This window comes from Lagopus muta, chromosome Z, assembly GCF_023343835.1.
Source record: "Lagopus muta isolate bLagMut1 chromosome Z, bLagMut1 primary, whole genome shotgun sequence".
NCBI classification, from domain to species: Eukaryota; Metazoa; Chordata; class Aves; order Galliformes; family Phasianidae; genus Lagopus; species Lagopus muta.
In genome coordinates, this window is record NC_064472.1 from 73617525 (window position 1) to 73635609 (window position 18085).

General features: G+C 39.5%; 2 protein-coding genes across 8 annotated transcripts in view; both read left to right on the forward strand.

The window, feature by feature from the left end:
* Positions 1 to 13837, forward strand: part of BDP1 (B double prime 1, subunit of RNA polymerase III transcription initiation factor IIIB) — a 62259-nt gene extending 48422 nt beyond the window's left edge. For 4 of the 7 annotated variants that reach the window (XM_048932072.1, XM_048932077.1, XM_048932075.1 and 1 more), the window contains exons 31-40: positions 862 to 1013; positions 1675 to 1813; positions 2386 to 2557; positions 3663 to 3723; positions 5162 to 5351; positions 6513 to 6723; positions 7609 to 7651; positions 8474 to 8759; positions 10113 to 10311; positions 10986 to 13837. In XM_048932072.1, the coding sequence (XP_048788029.1) occupies positions 862 to 1013; positions 1675 to 1813; positions 2386 to 2557; positions 3663 to 3723; positions 5162 to 5351; positions 6513 to 6723; positions 7609 to 7651; positions 8474 to 8759; positions 10113 to 10311; positions 10986 to 11114 (1582 nt within the window). In that variant the 3' untranslated portion in view covers positions 11115 to 13837. Of the gene's footprint in view, positions 1 to 861; positions 1014 to 1674; positions 1814 to 2385; positions 2558 to 3662; positions 3724 to 5161; positions 5352 to 6512; positions 6732 to 7608; positions 7652 to 8473; positions 8760 to 10112; positions 10312 to 10985 lie in introns of those variants that run through there. The other 3 variants (XM_048932074.1, XM_048932073.1, XM_048932078.1) reach the window with 3 other exon arrangements.
* A 155-nt stretch (positions 13838 to 13992) lies between these two features.
* The window catches only part of MCCC2 (methylcrotonyl-CoA carboxylase subunit 2), a 34186-nt gene continuing 30093 nt past the window's right edge, over positions 13993 to 18085 (forward strand). The window contains exons 1-2 of the mRNA XM_048932091.1: positions 13993 to 14114; positions 17201 to 17267. Of these exons, the coding sequence (XP_048788048.1) occupies positions 13995 to 14114; positions 17201 to 17267 (187 nt within the window). The 5' untranslated portion in view covers positions 13993 to 13994. The remainder of the gene's footprint in view (positions 14115 to 17200; positions 17268 to 18085) is intronic.

Sequence of the window (18085 nt, forward strand, 5' to 3'; positions counted from 1 at the left end):
TTGAATTGCAAGCAGTCTGGCTTTTGTGAAAATTCTTCAGCTTAGATAATTTTCCATGTAATATGGAACCCCCACCCTTTTCTTTTCTTTGTAATTTTTGAGGTGTTGGTATGTGATTTGAGAATGTCAAATTTATTCTTCACTCCAGAAGTTAATTTAAGTTTGAGAGTGGAAAATGATAGAAATTTTTTTGTATGAAATTGCTGCTAATCATTAAGATCATTTTCCCAAAGTACTTTATTGGTAACTGGGCCAAGGCAAATTGCTTAAGTGTCACTGCTGCTGTGTTCTACTGTGTAGAACAAACGGATCTCAAGGAGCAGTGATCTTCTATCACTGTGTTCTTCAATTTTACTCAAATATTCTCAAAAGTTAAAATAGCTTGATGGGACACTTTTTCAGAAGAAATCTAGAGATCATCATGTTCTGTTATTTGGAAGACTGTTGACTGTTGAACAGATTATCAGCTTGACTCTTCTTAACACTGTAATTGAAGCTTTTACTTTAAGTTCAACAGTTCTTTTATTATATTTTTAACCAGAACTTAATGGCATGTGATCAGTGTTAGATCACTGACATCTCACATTTTTAAGTGTTTCAGTTATTTTGGTAGAGTACATACTAGCGTGCAATAAACTCAGTTGTTCCAGTAGTTACCAGTGTAGCTGATGTTTTGTTTTGGTTTTTTTTCTGCCAAACAGTGCCTGCTCTGTCAGCTGTATTTCATTTGTTCATTAGCATCTGTTTTACCTCTCTCATCTTTTTTGTACATCACTGCTGAAAATGGTAATTTTATCTTATTGCTATAGCTTTCAAGAAGTCAAGAGCTGTGTTGATGGCATTTCTCCTTCTTACCTTTAGCAATAACTCTCTGCCTATGGAGAATAGTATGAGACTGAGAAGAGGCAGTCTCCAGAAGTCAAATACAGGAGTACTGAAGTCTAATGAAAGTATAATTCAGAAACCTCTTAATACAAATGTAGTTATGGAGCAGCTAGACAGCATTCAAAGTGGTAAGCCTGTTTTTTATCCTGGGGTTTTGAAAATAGTTATTTCTAGTGGATTCATGGCTCTTTATAACATAAAACTTAGAGTTGAAAGGACTTTTTCAATGCCTGTTCACAGATTACACATCAATGCTATAATATGAGATATTCACTTGTTGTAGTTTTATACATAAACAAAAGCCTCAATTTAAAATTAAATGAAGTGTGAAAATCAATTACTGGGCTGCCAATGTCAGAAGTACAATGCAGTGTGCTTTCTTTCTGTTATTACTGTCTTTGTTTTCCATCGTTTTGATGGAAAGGGGAGATGTGCAGAATAGTTTTGTTTTTTGTAATGCAGTTACAGAAAGTAGTGGTGTGTAAGGTGTTCACATTTTCAGTTCCTAATTATCTCTTTGGCACTGGCAAAGAGCACAGAATATCAAGGCAAAATGATACATGTGTATATCATAAATATGAGACATTAAATGTAACCTGTATATATATACCAACATTTTAAAATATAAAATATAGATGATGTGTGTAAGAATAAACTTCAATATGTATGTTTATGCAGTTTGCATACATACACGTTAAATACAAGAACTTACATGTAAAAATTATGTACAGGATTGTGCACAAATGACGTAACGTAACTCATCTTGAAATACAACTTTATGTATCTTAGAGTCCATGGACTCGAGAGTTACTGCAGAAACACAGAAAGTGGAACAGGTCAGAGCTGGACCAACTTCAAGGGATACTTCTGTGCTGCAGAACTTTGCAACTGGTATGGATCTTGTCAAGCAAATGGACAACAAAGGGAGGTAGGAAGAAATCATCAGCTAATACTGGCTTTATTCCTAGGGTCTTCTAAAATAAGCAGCTGAGGTGTATGTGTAGCACATTTATGGTGGAAATTGTATGCTTATGAACATTGCATGTGTGTTAATGCATAGAAATTTAATTTAGACTTCTGTTTTTAAGGCTTTTATTTCTTAAATGTCACCTGAAGACTTTTTGGTTGTAAACATTAATTTGTGCTTGCTGTTTCAGTACTTTATAATCAGCTTGCTATTTAACTGTCTGCCATTAAACTGTGTCTAGAAGGAAACTGTAATTAATTGATCAATTTGAAAGCATTAGTGAGCTTCTGAGCTTTCTGGCTTGGTCGTGCCTTTATTAGTAAAGTCTCAAGTTAGTGGTGTTAGGGAGGTATTTTACTGAAATACTTCATGTAGATTTGTTTGAAGGTTATGCATTTTCTTCAGTAATTTTTAAACAGGTAAATATATGGGCTTCACATTAAATGCATAATTAGAATCATACTACACAGAGGTTAGCCCATACAGAGGGTACTCTTAATTGGTTTCAAACTACCTGGATATGTATCTAACAGAACACAGGAAGAGATGGAAGATGCTTGTGGAACTTCTGGGAACTTGTCAGCAGAATGTGAGAAATCTCACGTTGGACTACAGGATTATCTGGATGAAAGTTCTGTGGACAGACCAGCTGTTCAAAATCCTGGTCCTGCCAAGGACAGTCAATGTACAGGCAGCTTTGCTCAGGTAATTTAATTACAGTCTGGATTTTTAATTACAGTCAGTTTCTCAAACTCTGTATTACAGACCTGTTATTTCAGATGGTGAATTAAATCTTTTTTTTTTTCTTTTGCACAAGTATAGTTATATTTAGTCATTCTAACAACCCTCAGTTTTTAGGGTTTCAGTAATAAATGATACTTGTTAGCAAAATGTTGAGAATTTCTCAGGGTCTCGATGGAAGAAGTACCTGTGACTCCAGTGTCGTTCAGCCTGGCCTCTTGTTAAATATATTTAAACTAAAATTATATACAGCAGAGACAATGCATTTTCGTTGTCACTTTCATTTGCTTTGCTTAAAACAAACTTAATTTTGTTTAAATAAACTTCATCCTTTGCTGTACTCCTTCCCATTTCTATGCATAACTAACTTTTACATATACCTATTTGGCCATGGTTATGTATGTGTTTCACATCTTCAGTTTTGCAGTGGTTTATGCTGTTCTAGCATAAATAAGTATCTTATTTTTTCCTGAGGGGGATGTCATTCACACTTCCTTTGAGACCTCCAGCATTGCTTGGTACCAATGTACTTGCAGTTACTGTGGAATGGCTGAAGAACAGTAACTCGTTTCTTCAGTGCAACCTGTAGATGTGTCATATTAGAACAGAGCACAAAAAAGACTGTGCTCATAATGGATTGCAGAAATGGTAGGAGGAGGCAGCTTGCAGTGGAGTATTCCTTTTCTTAGCAAAGGTACGTACAATAGAAGACATAGGCTAGGTGTGTTGCAGAGCTTGGTGCTTCTCTTTGGCACTCAGCTGTTTTGTAATGGTTGAGGGAATTTACATTCTTAGAGCAATTTGTTATGTGAATCATCAGTGACAGAGTTGTGCAGTGGGAAATATAAATTAATTTCAAGAAATCATACAGACAGACAGTGAGCTGCACATAAATTACATATTGTACTTGTTGGTCTGCTATCTTTCAGCCTAAAATGCCTAGAAGTAAAAGCTGAGAAAACGCAATTTTAGGTTTTCTGGCTCTTCAGTGTTTGACATGCCTTGTTTCTTTCTTGTTTTGTAGTGTCAAGCTTACCATATTGCTTTATTTCAAATATTTTATTTCTAGAATGAAACACGTGCTCAGGATTGTGAACAGCAACATATAAGCAGTGCAGCAGAGACTTCAGGTATAATGCACACTAATATTTTAATTAGCAAAAAACTTGTGTATCAGTGGTGCAAAGATTAAAAAAAAAAGTGTTGTTATGATTAAATGATCTACTTAATGAACAAACAAAAGGACCGGTAGCTTAGTGCCATTCCTCACTCTCGCCTCTGATTGAAATTTCATTAGTGCATACTAGGCTTGGAAACTTTATGGATGACTCCTCAAGCTTAGATATCAGTAGAAGGGGAAGTTCTTCTCTTTCCTCCCTGCAGCGAGCACCTGCTAATTACCTCCGCTGGGTTTAGTGTTAGTGCTCTTTGTGAGACTGACTCACTTACCTCTCAAAAACTGAAGGGGTAGAGGGAGAAAGCCTGTGTATTTTTCCAGTGGCTTAGTGAGCTACAGTGGCTCATGAAATTCTGCAGTGAATGCCAGTGTCAATGAATATGAGTAGGTGGGCTGGGCTGTGCAAGTATAGAGCAAGAAGAAGACAGGAAGAGGGGATAATAACGGAAGAAAACAAACTTTCCTCTTCAGCTGCTGTTTAAAAGTAATGCATGGTGCAAAGGTGTTTGTTGATAAACTAAAACTGAGCTTGGAGGATTGGAACTAATACTTGGATAAGATATTGGAAAATCAGTGTTGGAAGCCCAAAATGCTTTCTTCATGCAGACTGCAGTCTTCCTGCCAAATTCCCAGGCATGTGCAAAAAGTAGGGTTAATATTTATTTTCAGATGTCTGTCGCTCCGCTGCTCTGTTTTTGAGTCTCGCGGAGCATTTTAAATCATCTTTAATGAGGCAAAAAATCAAAATGAGTTGAAGTTGCAGTAACAGCTCTACATCATTAAAAATTAGAGCTGTCTTAAGTAATAGAGTAATGCTGTTGCTTTACATTTTTGAAAAAACCTTTAGAAATGTTGTCTCCTAAAATTCATTGTAATGGCAGTTGGCAGTTGATAATGCCCATTTTTTTGACTAAGTTTTATTTCTCATTTATCACATTTATGATGGTACTACTTAGGTCTTCGGTGTCTTAGTCTTCCCACAAAAAAAAACAGCAGCAGACTTCTGTCTCTTAAAGAAAGTGACAGCAGTGTTTAGAGACAGAGAGCCATCTGACAACCACAGTTACACAGGGTTGATTAAACAACACGTTGTTCTTTATTCTTAGTACACCCATCTTAAAAGCTTCATCCCTATTAGGCATTCTCAATACTCTTTCTTCTGAGGGATTATAAGGATTCCACTGCAATGAATGAGCTCCAGAGAGTGATAAGTATCTTGTCTGAGAGGAAAGTGAGCATATTTTGTGAAGGATATCCCCAGTGTCTTCTTTCATGGAGGTTTACATGCTCATTACTCAATGTGGGGAGGGCACAAAGAAGAGAATGGTATGATTTTAAACTTGAATAATAGACTTCTGTTACTTTTTTATTTCCCTGGAAAATTATGGTAGTGAATGATGACCATAGATGTCCAGAGGAAGAAGAACAGACATTCATTTTAACATTGGTGGAAATCCTTGCTGACTCAGAAGAGTTCGATGCATCTGCTTTGCAGGAACAAACTTCAGAGCCATTACTGCCAGCACCGATACTTATCAGCCCAGTGAAATCAAGTGCAACCAGGTTGGCTGAAGTGGAGAGGTAAATATTTTTGAGCTTCAGTGTATACTGGACTAGGAGTATTCTTCAGTGCAAGATAAATGAATTATTTCAACATTATTGATATCTGTTCAGCTTGAGAAGAAGGGGAAAAAAATCAAGGGAAAAATTCTGAGCTATAGTAAGTGTTGTAATTCTTTATAAAGTACTCCTGTATTTATGCAAGTTCTCAGGTAAAAACAACAGGTCTGATGCTCCAGCACTGAAGAGGACTTTGCCCTGTTATTGAATGGGTAGATCCTTAAGAGTGAATTCTGGTTACACTGTGTAAGAGTTCTAACTTCTGTGGAACTACTGGTGATAAACAGAATTTCTGACAGGCAGAGTTAGGGTATGTCTTCTGTGTCACTGCTTTACATTGTTTCCCTAATCTCTGCTGCTTCCTGAAATGTCACAGTCCTTTTGGAATCATACTTGGAAGGACAAGGAGAGGATGAGAGGCAAGGTTCAGCTGTGTGTACAAATAATACTGTATTTTTGGACTATTTAGGGCAGTTAGTCTACTCTTTTATGGAAGTATCAAATGCAGTTCAAATAGAATAGCTTCTAAAGTAATTAGTTTTGACTGTAACTAGAAAAATTCATTTCTCTAACCTGCCTTAAAATAGTGCAGCAAAATGTTTCTTTATGGTAAACTGAACACTTGAAGCCAATACTGACTCTTAAGTGAAATGAGTATTACCAAAGATCCATGTATAATTGCCACATAGAAATGCTCTACAAGGTGAATTTTGGCTTATTATACAGCAATGTCCTGGTTATAGCTGGGATTGAGTTTTTCTTCCTTGTGGCTGATGTAGGGCTGGGCTTTGCATGACATGTCATTTAGCGTGACATTAATGTTGATATCACACTGACATTTTAGTTGTTGCTGAGCAGTATGTAAAGGGACAGGGCATTTTCTGATTCTTGTGCTTCCCTGCCAGCAACCAGTCTGGGGGTGCACAGTGACCTTGGAGAAAACACAGGCAGGACAGTTGACTCAAACTATTAAATTGTCAGTGTCACAACTCACGAGTTTTGGGTTTTTTTCTGATTCTCTTGCCCATGCTACTGGGGAGGAGGGAGCAAATGGCTGTGCAGTGCTGATCTGCTAGCTGGATTAAACCCTAACAAGTCACAATTATGACTTTCTATAAACAGCATTGGATCTTCAGCAGCTGAGGCTGATGAACGTGGTGAATATTCAAACAGCAGTGCGGAAACCAAACAACAGAGTGCTTCAGTAGAGCCTGCTCCAAGTTTGGTGCAGACAGCTCAAAAAAGGTCAGCTGCTGAGCCTGCAGATGTTTTTCCTGTTGTCAAGAAAACCGTATCTACTCTGATGGAGAGTAAGATGGAAGACCCTTGTGAGGTGAGAAGGTAATTTGGTAGCAGTGTCGTTATGCATAGTGTAGGTACTAAACACTTAATGTATAGTAGAGCATTTTAACTATCTTTGGAGTTAGAAGAAAGTGACTTAATCTGTACTATCTGTGCAGCTGTACAAAGGCAAATTGACATTCATAGATTGCTTTTTACTTTGAATGGTAAAGCAGTTTTTAGACTGTTGATTCTGACTTGTTTTTTGAGAATTTGTTTGTTCTTGGATATTTTTATTAGGCTTTCTAGTATGCAGGCTGGTAATAACATCTTATTATTTGGTTCATTCACCACAGCCTTTCTGATGGCAACATTGCAGGAGGGAAAATTCTAACTGTCTACTGAATGACTGGCAGATAGATTAACTGGATAACATAATGGTTCCTGATGGTGTCTATTACAGAAAGAAGTTGTTAAATATGTTCGTAACATTTTTGTCCTAGTGGGCACAGTCTACCTGCAAAGAAAGACTGGCCTGCCTGTTTGGGCTTCCTGGTGTGCTTTTTGAAAATGACCCAGTTGTTGGGATGACTACCATTAATTTCTGTGACCAGACTAGGACTTTGTAGTGTGACTATGTCAGGGAATGAGCAATAATTTCACATACGTTTCAGAGAGCTTTTCTCGGAAGGACTGGATAAAACTGCTCCTCCTTCATTGACCACTCATCTTGACATCCTTGTCTTGAATCATTTCTCATGGGAACACCTTGAAAGCCTGCTCAGGAAATGAGCTGAATGGTGAATTATACTCTACTGAAGATCTATTCTTTATCACTCCTGTTTTTAGAAGTGTACATGCATGATGTGCCTCTGTCAACTTTTATTGTTTCTTGAATAGTGAGATAAATAACTTTCTTTTCTTTTCTTCAATACAGGGGTATTCAAGTAAATCCACAAATTCTCAAACAAGAACTTCTGGTAGGTAAATTTAAACTTGTAAAAGCAAATTGTAACGAATCTAAATGCATAGATTAGTTTGATACTACCACAGCTTGATACTTGTCATTATCCTTAGTGGTCCTGTCTGCAGCTAACTTAAAACGAGAGAGGAATTTTTCCTGTAACACCCTAACACCTCAGTTTCATGGTTTCTGCTGTAAAATAGATGTGTTGTATTACCTAGCTGGCTGTTAATTTAGTAATGGTTTGTAATGGTTCTGAGAGCAATGCTGTAGTTGTTCTACTTGTGGATTTCAGGAGATTTTTAGACCAAACCTGTTATTGTCTGCTTAGCAAATATTTTCCCTTGCCAGAGAGTGCTAATAACCAAAGGTGTTAATGTTACCATGCTATAACACAGTTCATTTTCTATTTTGTGTTAGTCTTTTAAAAAATACAAGCACTACTTAATCAGGCAAATCCTGACAGTACAGTTTTCAATCAGCTGAGCCTTTGAAGGGTTTGGAGAACTACTTGGTTCTGAAGTAAACTTGAAAGAGAGAATTTTAAACAACTTCACTAAGTTCTGTTGTATGCTGTAAAGATTGGGGGTGCAGCTGTGAAACTAAACTTCTCCAGCTTTTCCACATAACATCTGTAAGACTTTACAGACTTTGAAAGTAGACCGTGGATTTCTTTCATCTTAGTGGTGCTTTCAAAAACCAAAAGACAAAAAACTGGAAAAAAAAATTAGCCCTCATCTTTTAAGCCACTTTAACGTTACACTCATCTTTTGGACTGTGGTGTTATCAGTGAAAGCAACTAACTGAAGTTTCTTAATTACTCTCTATTCTTTTACAGGTAATCCTTTTCAAAAACCAGGGGCTTCAGCAAAGAAAAATGTGGTTACTTCTGCCTCGCTGTCTGAGTCTGTTTCACCAGTAGATGAGAGAAACCAGTGTGAAACTTCAGAGAAAGCATCATTTCACAATTTAGCATCCAGTCAAGAGGAGGTGACATGTAGGTTAACCTCCAGCAGAACAGAAATAAGTGAACAAGGAAAACTGGGAGATAAACATGAAGCAAACATGAAGCAGTTGGAATGTACTGAAAGTCTAACAGAATCTTCAAAGACTCCATTACTCAGGTATCTATAGAATGTTTTTGTCAGCCTTTTCTGTTAGACATTTTTTTCCATATAGGGTTATTGATATCCTCTTTCCACTTAGTATTACAAGAGCAGCAGTACCCTCCTTTGCAATCCTTGTAAGAATTATAGGTCCATCCTCCTCAGAAATTAAAAAGGATCAAACTGTCTCCTTTGAAATTTGAAGTGTTTTAGATATTAAATAGATTTAGATTATTATTAAATAGACAGATTGACCAGGGGATGTTACTGATACATCTCTTTAGGCACTGACAGATGCCTCTTCAGATACAGATATCCACGAAGCTGTAATACAGACTTAGGATAATTGTTTTTCTAGCTCTGTCTAATGCTTAGATATATGCACCCACCCATTCGTTAGGATTTTTGGCCTTCTGTCAATAAGATGGGGATGTAGTACTCACTGTGTTTCTACAAGTACTACTTTTAGTCTTTTCCCCATTGGACCTTCTACCCTGACAGATCAGAGGATATTGTTCTTAACTGTCCATCCAACTACTTGAACTATGTTTTCTTGTTTTAATATACTTTTCTATAGTATTCAAATATTTTAGTTTCTTCTCTCTGTTGTACTTGTACACACTGTTTTTGACCGTGGTGCTCCGCAGGTCTGTCCTGATCCTGTTATTTGCTCTTTCATTACATTTATGTTCCCAACAAAAGTGGTTCTTTGTATCTGAGATGTCTGCAGCAGCTGGGTAACAAATAATTGAAATTAAGAATCTTTGCTTTTCTAAACTGTAAATTCTTACTTAGCAACATGAGAACTAGCTTTGGTACAGTGTGTACTTACTCTATACTTTGTCACTGTGACTTCTGTGTAACTGCATACAACAGCAAGGCTGAAGCCCTGCAACAGGGGTTCTTTCTGGTGTAGATAGTCAGGAGAGTCCGACGTAGTCCAATCCTTGGGAATCATGTTGGTTTTTTTTTCCTATTAATTACATGATGTGCTCTTCTGAATTCTTCCTTCAGGTCTGTGTCTCTGTTCAGAAGCTGTTCTGAACATCTGGTAATTACAGGCTCTGGTTCAGAGACAAGTGACATATTCTTGTTCTCCAGAGTGGAGGTTGATAGGTGTTCCTCTTAACACTTTGTAAACTCCTCATGTGCCAGAATAATCAGTAATACAGAAGTCCTTGGGATAACTTCTTGTTTTTTTCCTTAAGAATTTTCAAGCATCTCTGAGGTGTGTGTTTGCTGTATGGTGAACTGGATTCCTGTAATGCTATTTATACATTGCTTTTATGGTTCAATTCTATTACATTCTGACTGTACTTGTTTTGAGTGGAGTGGATGAAAACCATTGAGATTTGTATCTTTAATTTGCAGAAAAAGTAGTTCTGAATCTGTAGAAGAAATTCAAAGGAAGAGAGGAAAGATCCCAAACCCACAGACTGGGACCACAAAGCAAAGTCTGAAAAAAACAACTCCATCTAATAAGGATGATAGGGAATCTTGTTCCTTTCCCTCCAGAAGCACATCATCATTTGTGGAGCATCACAGCGTAACTGCTGATGCTGTAGTTACGGTATGTTTGCCTCTGAATGTTTCTGCCTTTCTGAGATGTGAGAAGCAATGAATTAGTTGTCTCAGGAGTGAGTAGGGGGCATGCTGTGCTCAGGCTTTGAGAGATTCGTCTGCTGCAGTGAATGGATCCTAACTTGCGCATGTCTAGGAGACTTAAAAGGGAACTAAGTTGCTGTCTCTGTGCGCGTGTGTCTTTGAACGCTTTGGTTTCTTGGAGAGTTGTGACCCATTTTTTTACTCTGTTACTTTTGCACAAGTTGCACAAGGTTTGTGCTTTCCTTCAAGACTTAGGTAAAGCTGTGAGGGGCCTCTGCTGATAACTGTATTAATGTGTATAGGTACAAGATGGTTATTTTGTGAAGTTTTATGGCTTTGAATTACCCTGTAGCAATAGTTCTCTGTTTAAACAGACACCCACAGCAAATATGTGAAGTCAGTCAAAGGGAATGACCGCTGCCCAGTATGCAGTCCATCTCAAAATCCTTATCAGCTTTTGCTGCAGAAATATTCCTAGTGCCAGCAGAGGGATGAGAGGGGAACCTACTTGTTTTCCTTTTTCCAATAATTCCTAATTTTTTAATCTTGCTATCTGAATTGACAGCACAAGCATCTACATAGGCTTATATGTGCGTGCACATGTGCTCTGTTATGAGTAGCCTTTTCTTTTTCTATTAGGCTCCACATAATGAGCCGTCCAAGAAGCCTCCCCAGTGTGCTGAAGATCAAGAGAAGGAAGAGGAGCCAACCAAAATCTCAGAGTATTTTTTCAGTGACATCTTCATGGAAGTAGATGACCCAGAATAGCAAAGTGGCTTTCTAAAAATGGTGGGATCTTAGTACAACTAAATAAGAAGTCATTATTTTTTAGGAAAACATTACTTGTTTTAATATTAGTTATGCCAAGTTTAGCATCAGTTACTGTTAGTAACTTCCATAAGGATGGAATCATTTTCTTCTAAATGGATGCTTTCAAAAGGTTGACATAAGCTAAACCACTTTGTTGGTATCATTGGACCAGAACAGTGGCTGTGGGATTCATTTTCACTTGTTTGGATTTTGGTAATGGGTGCATGATTGTCTTCCAGAAAAGTGCAATGCAAAATATGCTTATTCTTGTGACAAGCTATTCCTTTGAATTTAATGCTAAAGACTGTGATACTGATTATACAAGTTTTTTACTTCTTTTTGTGAAGTATGCTGTATTAGTATGTTAGGAGGGAAAACCTTTTATTTACAGTGTATTCTCTGTAGATCAGGATGCAAATACTGAAAGTACCATCATAAGTTCTGTTCAACACTGCAGGTATTTTTATTAGCACCTCCAAATTATGTATTTTTGTATTTAAGATGTCTTACATAAGGCTTAAAAGACCCTAGCCTGAAAAGCCAAATGACTTTAGCTGCTTTAAAATGCATAGAGGAAAAACCTGAAAAACATTTAATTTACACAGTGATAACCTTTGGAAACGTCCTATTGGAACGAGAGGAAGAGTTTAATGTTTCTCAGTATAAATGCCAGTTTCCTTGTGTTGTGATTTAACCCAGCAGGCAGCTAAGCACCACACAAGGTGGGATGAGGAGAATAGAAGTCGTGGGATGAGGTAAAACTCTTTACTAAGATAGAAAAGCGAAGACAAACATGCGCTAGAAGATAAATATCTCCACAGTGCAACTACTCACCAGCCAACACCCAGCTAACTGCTGACTGATGCCCTGCTGGCAACTCAAGGTCTCACTACCTGCCGACTGATGCCCTGCGAACTACAATCAGTGGCTCCTCCCCAGATCTTCACAGCTTCTGCACGATGTTATGTGGTGTGGAGTAAACCCCTGGCTTCATTCAGGCCAGCTGTCCTGGCTTTGTCCTGTGTGGTGTCTCTTCCCCACTGAGCCCTGGGATTGCACACATCTCTCAGCAAGAACCATAGCTGTGCTATCAACGTTGTCTCAGCTGGAACCAGGACATCTTCTAAATTTGAGAACAAAGGGGTTAGATGGTGTTTCTTCTTGTTTCTGCATGTAGGTGTATATGTCTGTAGTGATGTCCTTTGTTGCACTTATTCAAAGCAGCACCAACAACTGGACTTAAACGACAGTGAGGATGCTTGAAGGATTTGCTACTTGGAAGCAGTTGTATTTGAACATTTTCCTCATGTTCCACGTCTGCTTGTACTGAAACTCACCATAAAAGTTTGGTGCAGCTTGAGATTTTAGCTTTTTTTTTTCCTTGCGTAGGAAAATTGTCTTGTTAAAATACAAAAGTTCTTTTGAGTTTTTACAGGTAGCCACTGAGAGGTCAAGTAATTCTTAAATGTTATTACACAAAAAAAGAGCATGTAGATGTAAGTAGTCCAGCTATTTCTCCTGGGAATTATTAACAGCAAATATTTTTGCAAAAGAAATTGTTATAATAGAGAAGTTTGAATTGTATTGTGCTCTGCAGAAACCCATCTTCACCTTGGGGCTGGGTAATAATTTACTTGCAAATGTTCTCATGTAATCATTTACTGAATTTTGGAATACTTTGAGAATGTTTGGCAGTGCTTATGAATGAACATTTAAAACTTTGTCAATAATGAAAAATACACAGAAAAACTACTGCTATTGCAAGTTGCTGTATTAGGAGACCTCTGTCAACCACACTGCCCAGAGAGCTGTGGATGCCCCATCCCTGGAGGTGTTCAAGGCCAGGTTGGATGGGGCCCTGGGCAGCCTGGGCTGGTATTAAATGGGGAGGTTGGTGGCCCTGCCTGTGGTGGAGGGGATTGGAGCTTCGTGATCCTTGAGGTCCCTTCCAGCCCCAGCCATTCTGTGGGGCTTGCAGCAGCATCTTGTAGAGGTGGTGAAAAGGCTGGTGATCCCAGCTTGACTTTCTGAACAGCATATTGTCAAAAGAAAGACTAAACAAACAAAAACCCGACACACATAAAGATATCCACCACCATCAGTCTGTGCTTGGAAATCTCGGCTCTTTTGTTCTGCCTAACACATTTAACTTGAAACGTTTGATGTAAACATTAGGAAATAGATGAGTGTATGCGTTAAGTTCAATGTATACCTTGCAGACACTTCATTTAATCAGATGCTTAGTTCTTGACTGTGTGGCATGTTTCAATCCTGTTTGCACTGACATAGCCTAAGAATGCATTTCTGGGGATCTGGCTATGAAATAATTGCCGTATTTTCTGAGCTGATAACCATTGCGCATTTCATTGCGTGCAGTTTGCATTTGTATTACAGGATACAAAATAACTGTTCATTCCTAAGATTTAAGGTGCCTTACCTATCTTGTTCATTGAGGCCGCGCTTTCTGTTCCCTCCATTTGCACTTTGTTTCGAAGAACATTTTAAATAGAGGCGAGAGAAGGTCGCGTTGTGTTCTGTACCGGAGGAGGGTATGGCAATGGAAGAGCTGCGCGATGGGATCTCAGCGGGACTTCTGCCTGTATAATCGCCAACGCGCTTTCTGTTTGAAAGAAAGTTGTCGTGTAAACTATGTAAATAAATTATTTTATATGACTCCCGTGCTCGTTCCCGCGCTGTTTATCACGCGTTCCAACCGCAACGTCACGTTTTCCTCACGGCTCCGCCGGGCGCGGCTGAGGGCGGGCGGCCCCTCCACCCATTGGCTGCGGCGGTGGGAGTGGCGGCAGCGGGCGGCGCGGCCGGCACTGTGGGGCCGCCATGCTGCTGGGCCGCTGCCGCCTCCTCTCCCGCGCCGCTGCCGCCCGCCCGGCCCGCGCCCGCTTTGGCGAGGCGGCGGCGGTGGGCTCGCGGCCCGACGCGGGCTCCCCGCTCTACCAGGTAGGCTGGTACCGCGGGGGCTCGGGGCGCGCCTTGGCGCCTCGGTGCTCCTCGGTGTCCCCGAGCGAACCCTCCGTCGTTACGAAGCGCGGCGCTTCCCAGAGCTGGGAGCTCCCTGCCGTTTGTTGGCGGCTCCCTTCCTCGAGAGAGGGGGAGGGGCTGGCGCGCAGTGCCCGGGCTGCCCGCGGAAGGCGTTCTCCTTAGGGAGGAGATGCGGGTGGAGTTAAATCCCACCGCCGTGACGGCGTTGTAAATCGCCTCGTATCGATGCTATATGGGAAAGTTGTGTTGCTGCTGTGGAGAACAGGGCGGTTTTAGGAGCGGGTCGGAGCTGATGGGAAGAAATGTGAAACACTTCATGCAGTTCTGAATGTGGCTTTGCAGAAACCGAGCTGCAGAAACTTCCGTGGGACACCAGCGTGTGCATTTGTACATGCCAGTCTTCGTTGTACGAATGTGTTTGTATGCACGTATGTAAACGTGTATAATGGCGCATAATACGTGCACGTGGATTTGCGTCTGCAAACAAACAAGCAGAAAAACAGCAGTTTAATAAATGTGTTCACTCAGCTAAGCTGTCAGGGGATTTGCATTTGTGTGTGCACCTTTAAATCCCAAAAGCCAAGGCTGGGTAACTCCTTGTAGAACACTTTATTTTTACTTCCATGTCTAGCTTTTGTGTATGTTGGCAGCAGTTTTCAATCTGACTTAATGCAGGAAAAGCTGCTGGACAAGCCCACCTTGGAGGAGTGTGTGCTACATCATTCAAGCAGTAATAGAGCTGGTAGTGTTAGTGCTAAGTCTAATTAGTGCAGCAGTGTAAGTGCACGCAGTGCTTTACAGACACAAAGTGCTGTGAGGTGTTAAAGAATCTGAAAAAAATATTGGTATGCAGAGAAAAACAGTGCAAACAGAGGAGAGCATAGCAGTGTGTGATGAAGGTCTCGCCTCCTGTAGCTGGTGTCTGCCCTTCTGGCTGTCAGTTTAGCCAGACAGGTTGGCCTTCATAATGTACACTGTCTGTAAAGCTAGACATGTGAAAACGTAGTTTAGCAGTGAGTCAAAATTCTGGAAAACAGAGGAGAATCTGTGTGGAGGCTCTCAGGATTAGCTCTTACGGCTGCCTTGCTTAGGTAGCAGTAATTCACTTAGCTCATTAGGATCTTAGGATCAGTCTGTAACTTTCACTTCTTGATTCTGCTTTGAGTTCCTAGGAGCCCTCACACTAAGAGCAGAATTTTATAGACTCTACTGGTGCAAAAGCAGGTTTACAGAAGGAAGGTGTGTCCATTCACTTGCATTTTTGGCATTAAGAGGCCAAAAAGATACAGCAGAGCTAGTTTGATCCTGCGTGGAGCCATTTCTGCGTGTGTTCAAAACCCATACACGTCCTTGCTTTTCCTTTGTAATATGCAGAAATGTCTTGTGGTTAAAAGACATGAAAGATAAGGTCAGAAATTAACTCAAGTATTGGAGCAAGATATTTTTACTGATGGCATAAGAAATTCTTTCGTGAATTTTCCTGCAGGAGAGTAGATAAAATAACTACAGAAGTTGTTAATCCGGAATCAGATAAGTAAGACTGTAATTGCTGTGCCCCTTTTAATTCCCTCTGCCATTTTTAGCTGGATTTTTTCCTATTTCAAGATGAATATTTAATCCCAGTAGTGTGTGAAGAAGCTGAGTGTGCTGTGACAGAGCTTTACAAGTGTGGATTTAAAGTTGGTCTTTTGAGGGACGGAGATCAGGGTTTGTTTCCTTCAGTGGTGAGTGACAGCAGTCAGACGAACAAACGTGGCTGATTTGTTCTTATTTCCCGGTCACCAAACCTCCAGTATGCCATTCCTGTGTCATTCACAGCTGAGGAAGAAAAGAGCACCAGCACAGTAACAGACGGGTGAAGGTCCAGTCTGTGCACTGCGCTGCATGCGCTCCGCCCAGAGCCCAGGGTGGCACACACTGACCTGTTGCTGCAGTGTCCTCTTCTGGTGGAGGATGTCTGAGTGTTGATCTCACCCATCAGCCACGTGTGCCTGCTGGTGGAATTGCTAGGACCAAGGGGCAAGAAGTGCTTCCTTTGCAAAGTCCTTCTGGACAGCTAAACCACTCTGAGTGCATTGGCCTGTGTGTATGTTTTCATTCTGTTTGCCCTTCACATTGTGGTGCCTTTCAGTGATTCAGAGCTGGAGAAACTGAACTACAGCACTTGCTACTTACTAGGGTAACCCTAGTTCTGTGTTCACCTCTGAATATAAAGTCTTCAGATTATTATTTTTTTTCTCTCAAATTAGGCTTTAATATCTTCTAAATGAGCAATAGACAACACTGAATTTTCTCATGCTGCAGTTGATAAACCTTTTTGCTATATTGCAGTTACCCTTCTCAAAGAAGTTACATAGTTCTTAACATATCTGAAAAGCCTCATTAAGGTTGACTAATACCTTTTAATCCTGAAGAAGTGGTAAAAACGACTGTAAGGGCACTGGTGGTGAGCTGACTACTGGATAACTCATACCCAAAGCTACAAGAGCCTTTGTTATTCTAAGAGGAGTGTTGGCAAGAAGGTCACACTTTCCTGCTTTTGAAAGCCTTATGTTTATATTTGTGTTCTATTTAAATAGAGAATACAGACATTTTTGCCAAGTTAATTCACTCTAGGTCATTCATCTTCTGGCACAAGAGGCACAGCAGCACTTCATTTGAGTACCCATGATTTATTTTACAAAGTTATATTTGTGAAAGGCAAATAAACACACACCAGTAAGTTAACAAAATCCGAAAAATAAAGTTTGAACTCTGTAATGACAAATTTTGGTATTGGTTCATTAAGCTTAGAGTGGGCTTTTACAGTTCAAACATAGAGTTTTTCGTGAAGCTTGTGTATTAAATGCCTTGGGATGACATAAGGAAACCCACATACAGGTAGAAATGTTATTTCTTTAAAGACAATACAGAGCAAGTATTTTAATAAGGTAAGTAGAAAATTCGGAAAGAAATTAATGTTGCATACTGTTTTCTGTGTTTCTTTATTAAAGCATCATTCTGTCGCCTATGGTTGAACTTGAAACATTTGTTTCCCCATTTAGGAAAACTATGAACGAATGAAAGCCCTGGTCACTAAACTCCAAGAAGAAGCAGAAAAAATCAGATTAGGTAAGTGTGCTAGTCCAGATTTTAGAAGGCTTGTTAAAACTATTGCTCAAATAGAGTGCTTTTCCTTTCTTTGTAATTATTTTTCCCTTTAGTTGTATGTTTACTGCTTGTTCAGATACAACATGCTAGATGGATTGTAAGAGTCACACAGAAATGTGTGTCATCTGTTTAAATCTTCTTTCATCAGCTGAAAACCTTAGAGTTTATATCCAGGTGAGCTTGGTTGAAAATTTAGTTGATTTTTTTTTTTAAAGTAACTGAGTTTAAATAAGAAAAAAGTCCGTAGCATTGGTACTAGTTTATCACAGTGTTTAGCTAATGCATTTGCTTGTCAGGTGGGTTAGGTCTATCCTAATGCTGCAGATAAATTACTGGGAAAATGAAACAAATTAAAGCAGGGCTGATATAATCAAAAGATTAATTTCATTCCTAATGAGGCACAAAGTAAGCAAAGTAAATAATGAAAACTGGGTGTTTAGAGTGGTTTAATTTTTTGTAATATCAGTGGAAAGTATGTTTCTTTAATAAATTTAATGGCAGTATGTTAAAAATAGACAAGACTATTAACAAAAGGCTTTTACTGCTGCACTTTCCTCTTTACCTGCTTCTTTGCTTCATCCTCCCACCCGCTTTTACAACAGGTTGGTGTGACAAGTGTGCTTTTGTTCAAGTTGCCTGTTTGTCTTTTCACTTGTAAAGGGATTTACAAAGACCCCTGGTGTCGTTTTGCTGGCAAATTTATACCGGTTTGGAAGGTTGAAATATCTCTATTTCAGCGTCTTAACTGCTTAGACCTCCTGAATTAATTCCAGTTGACT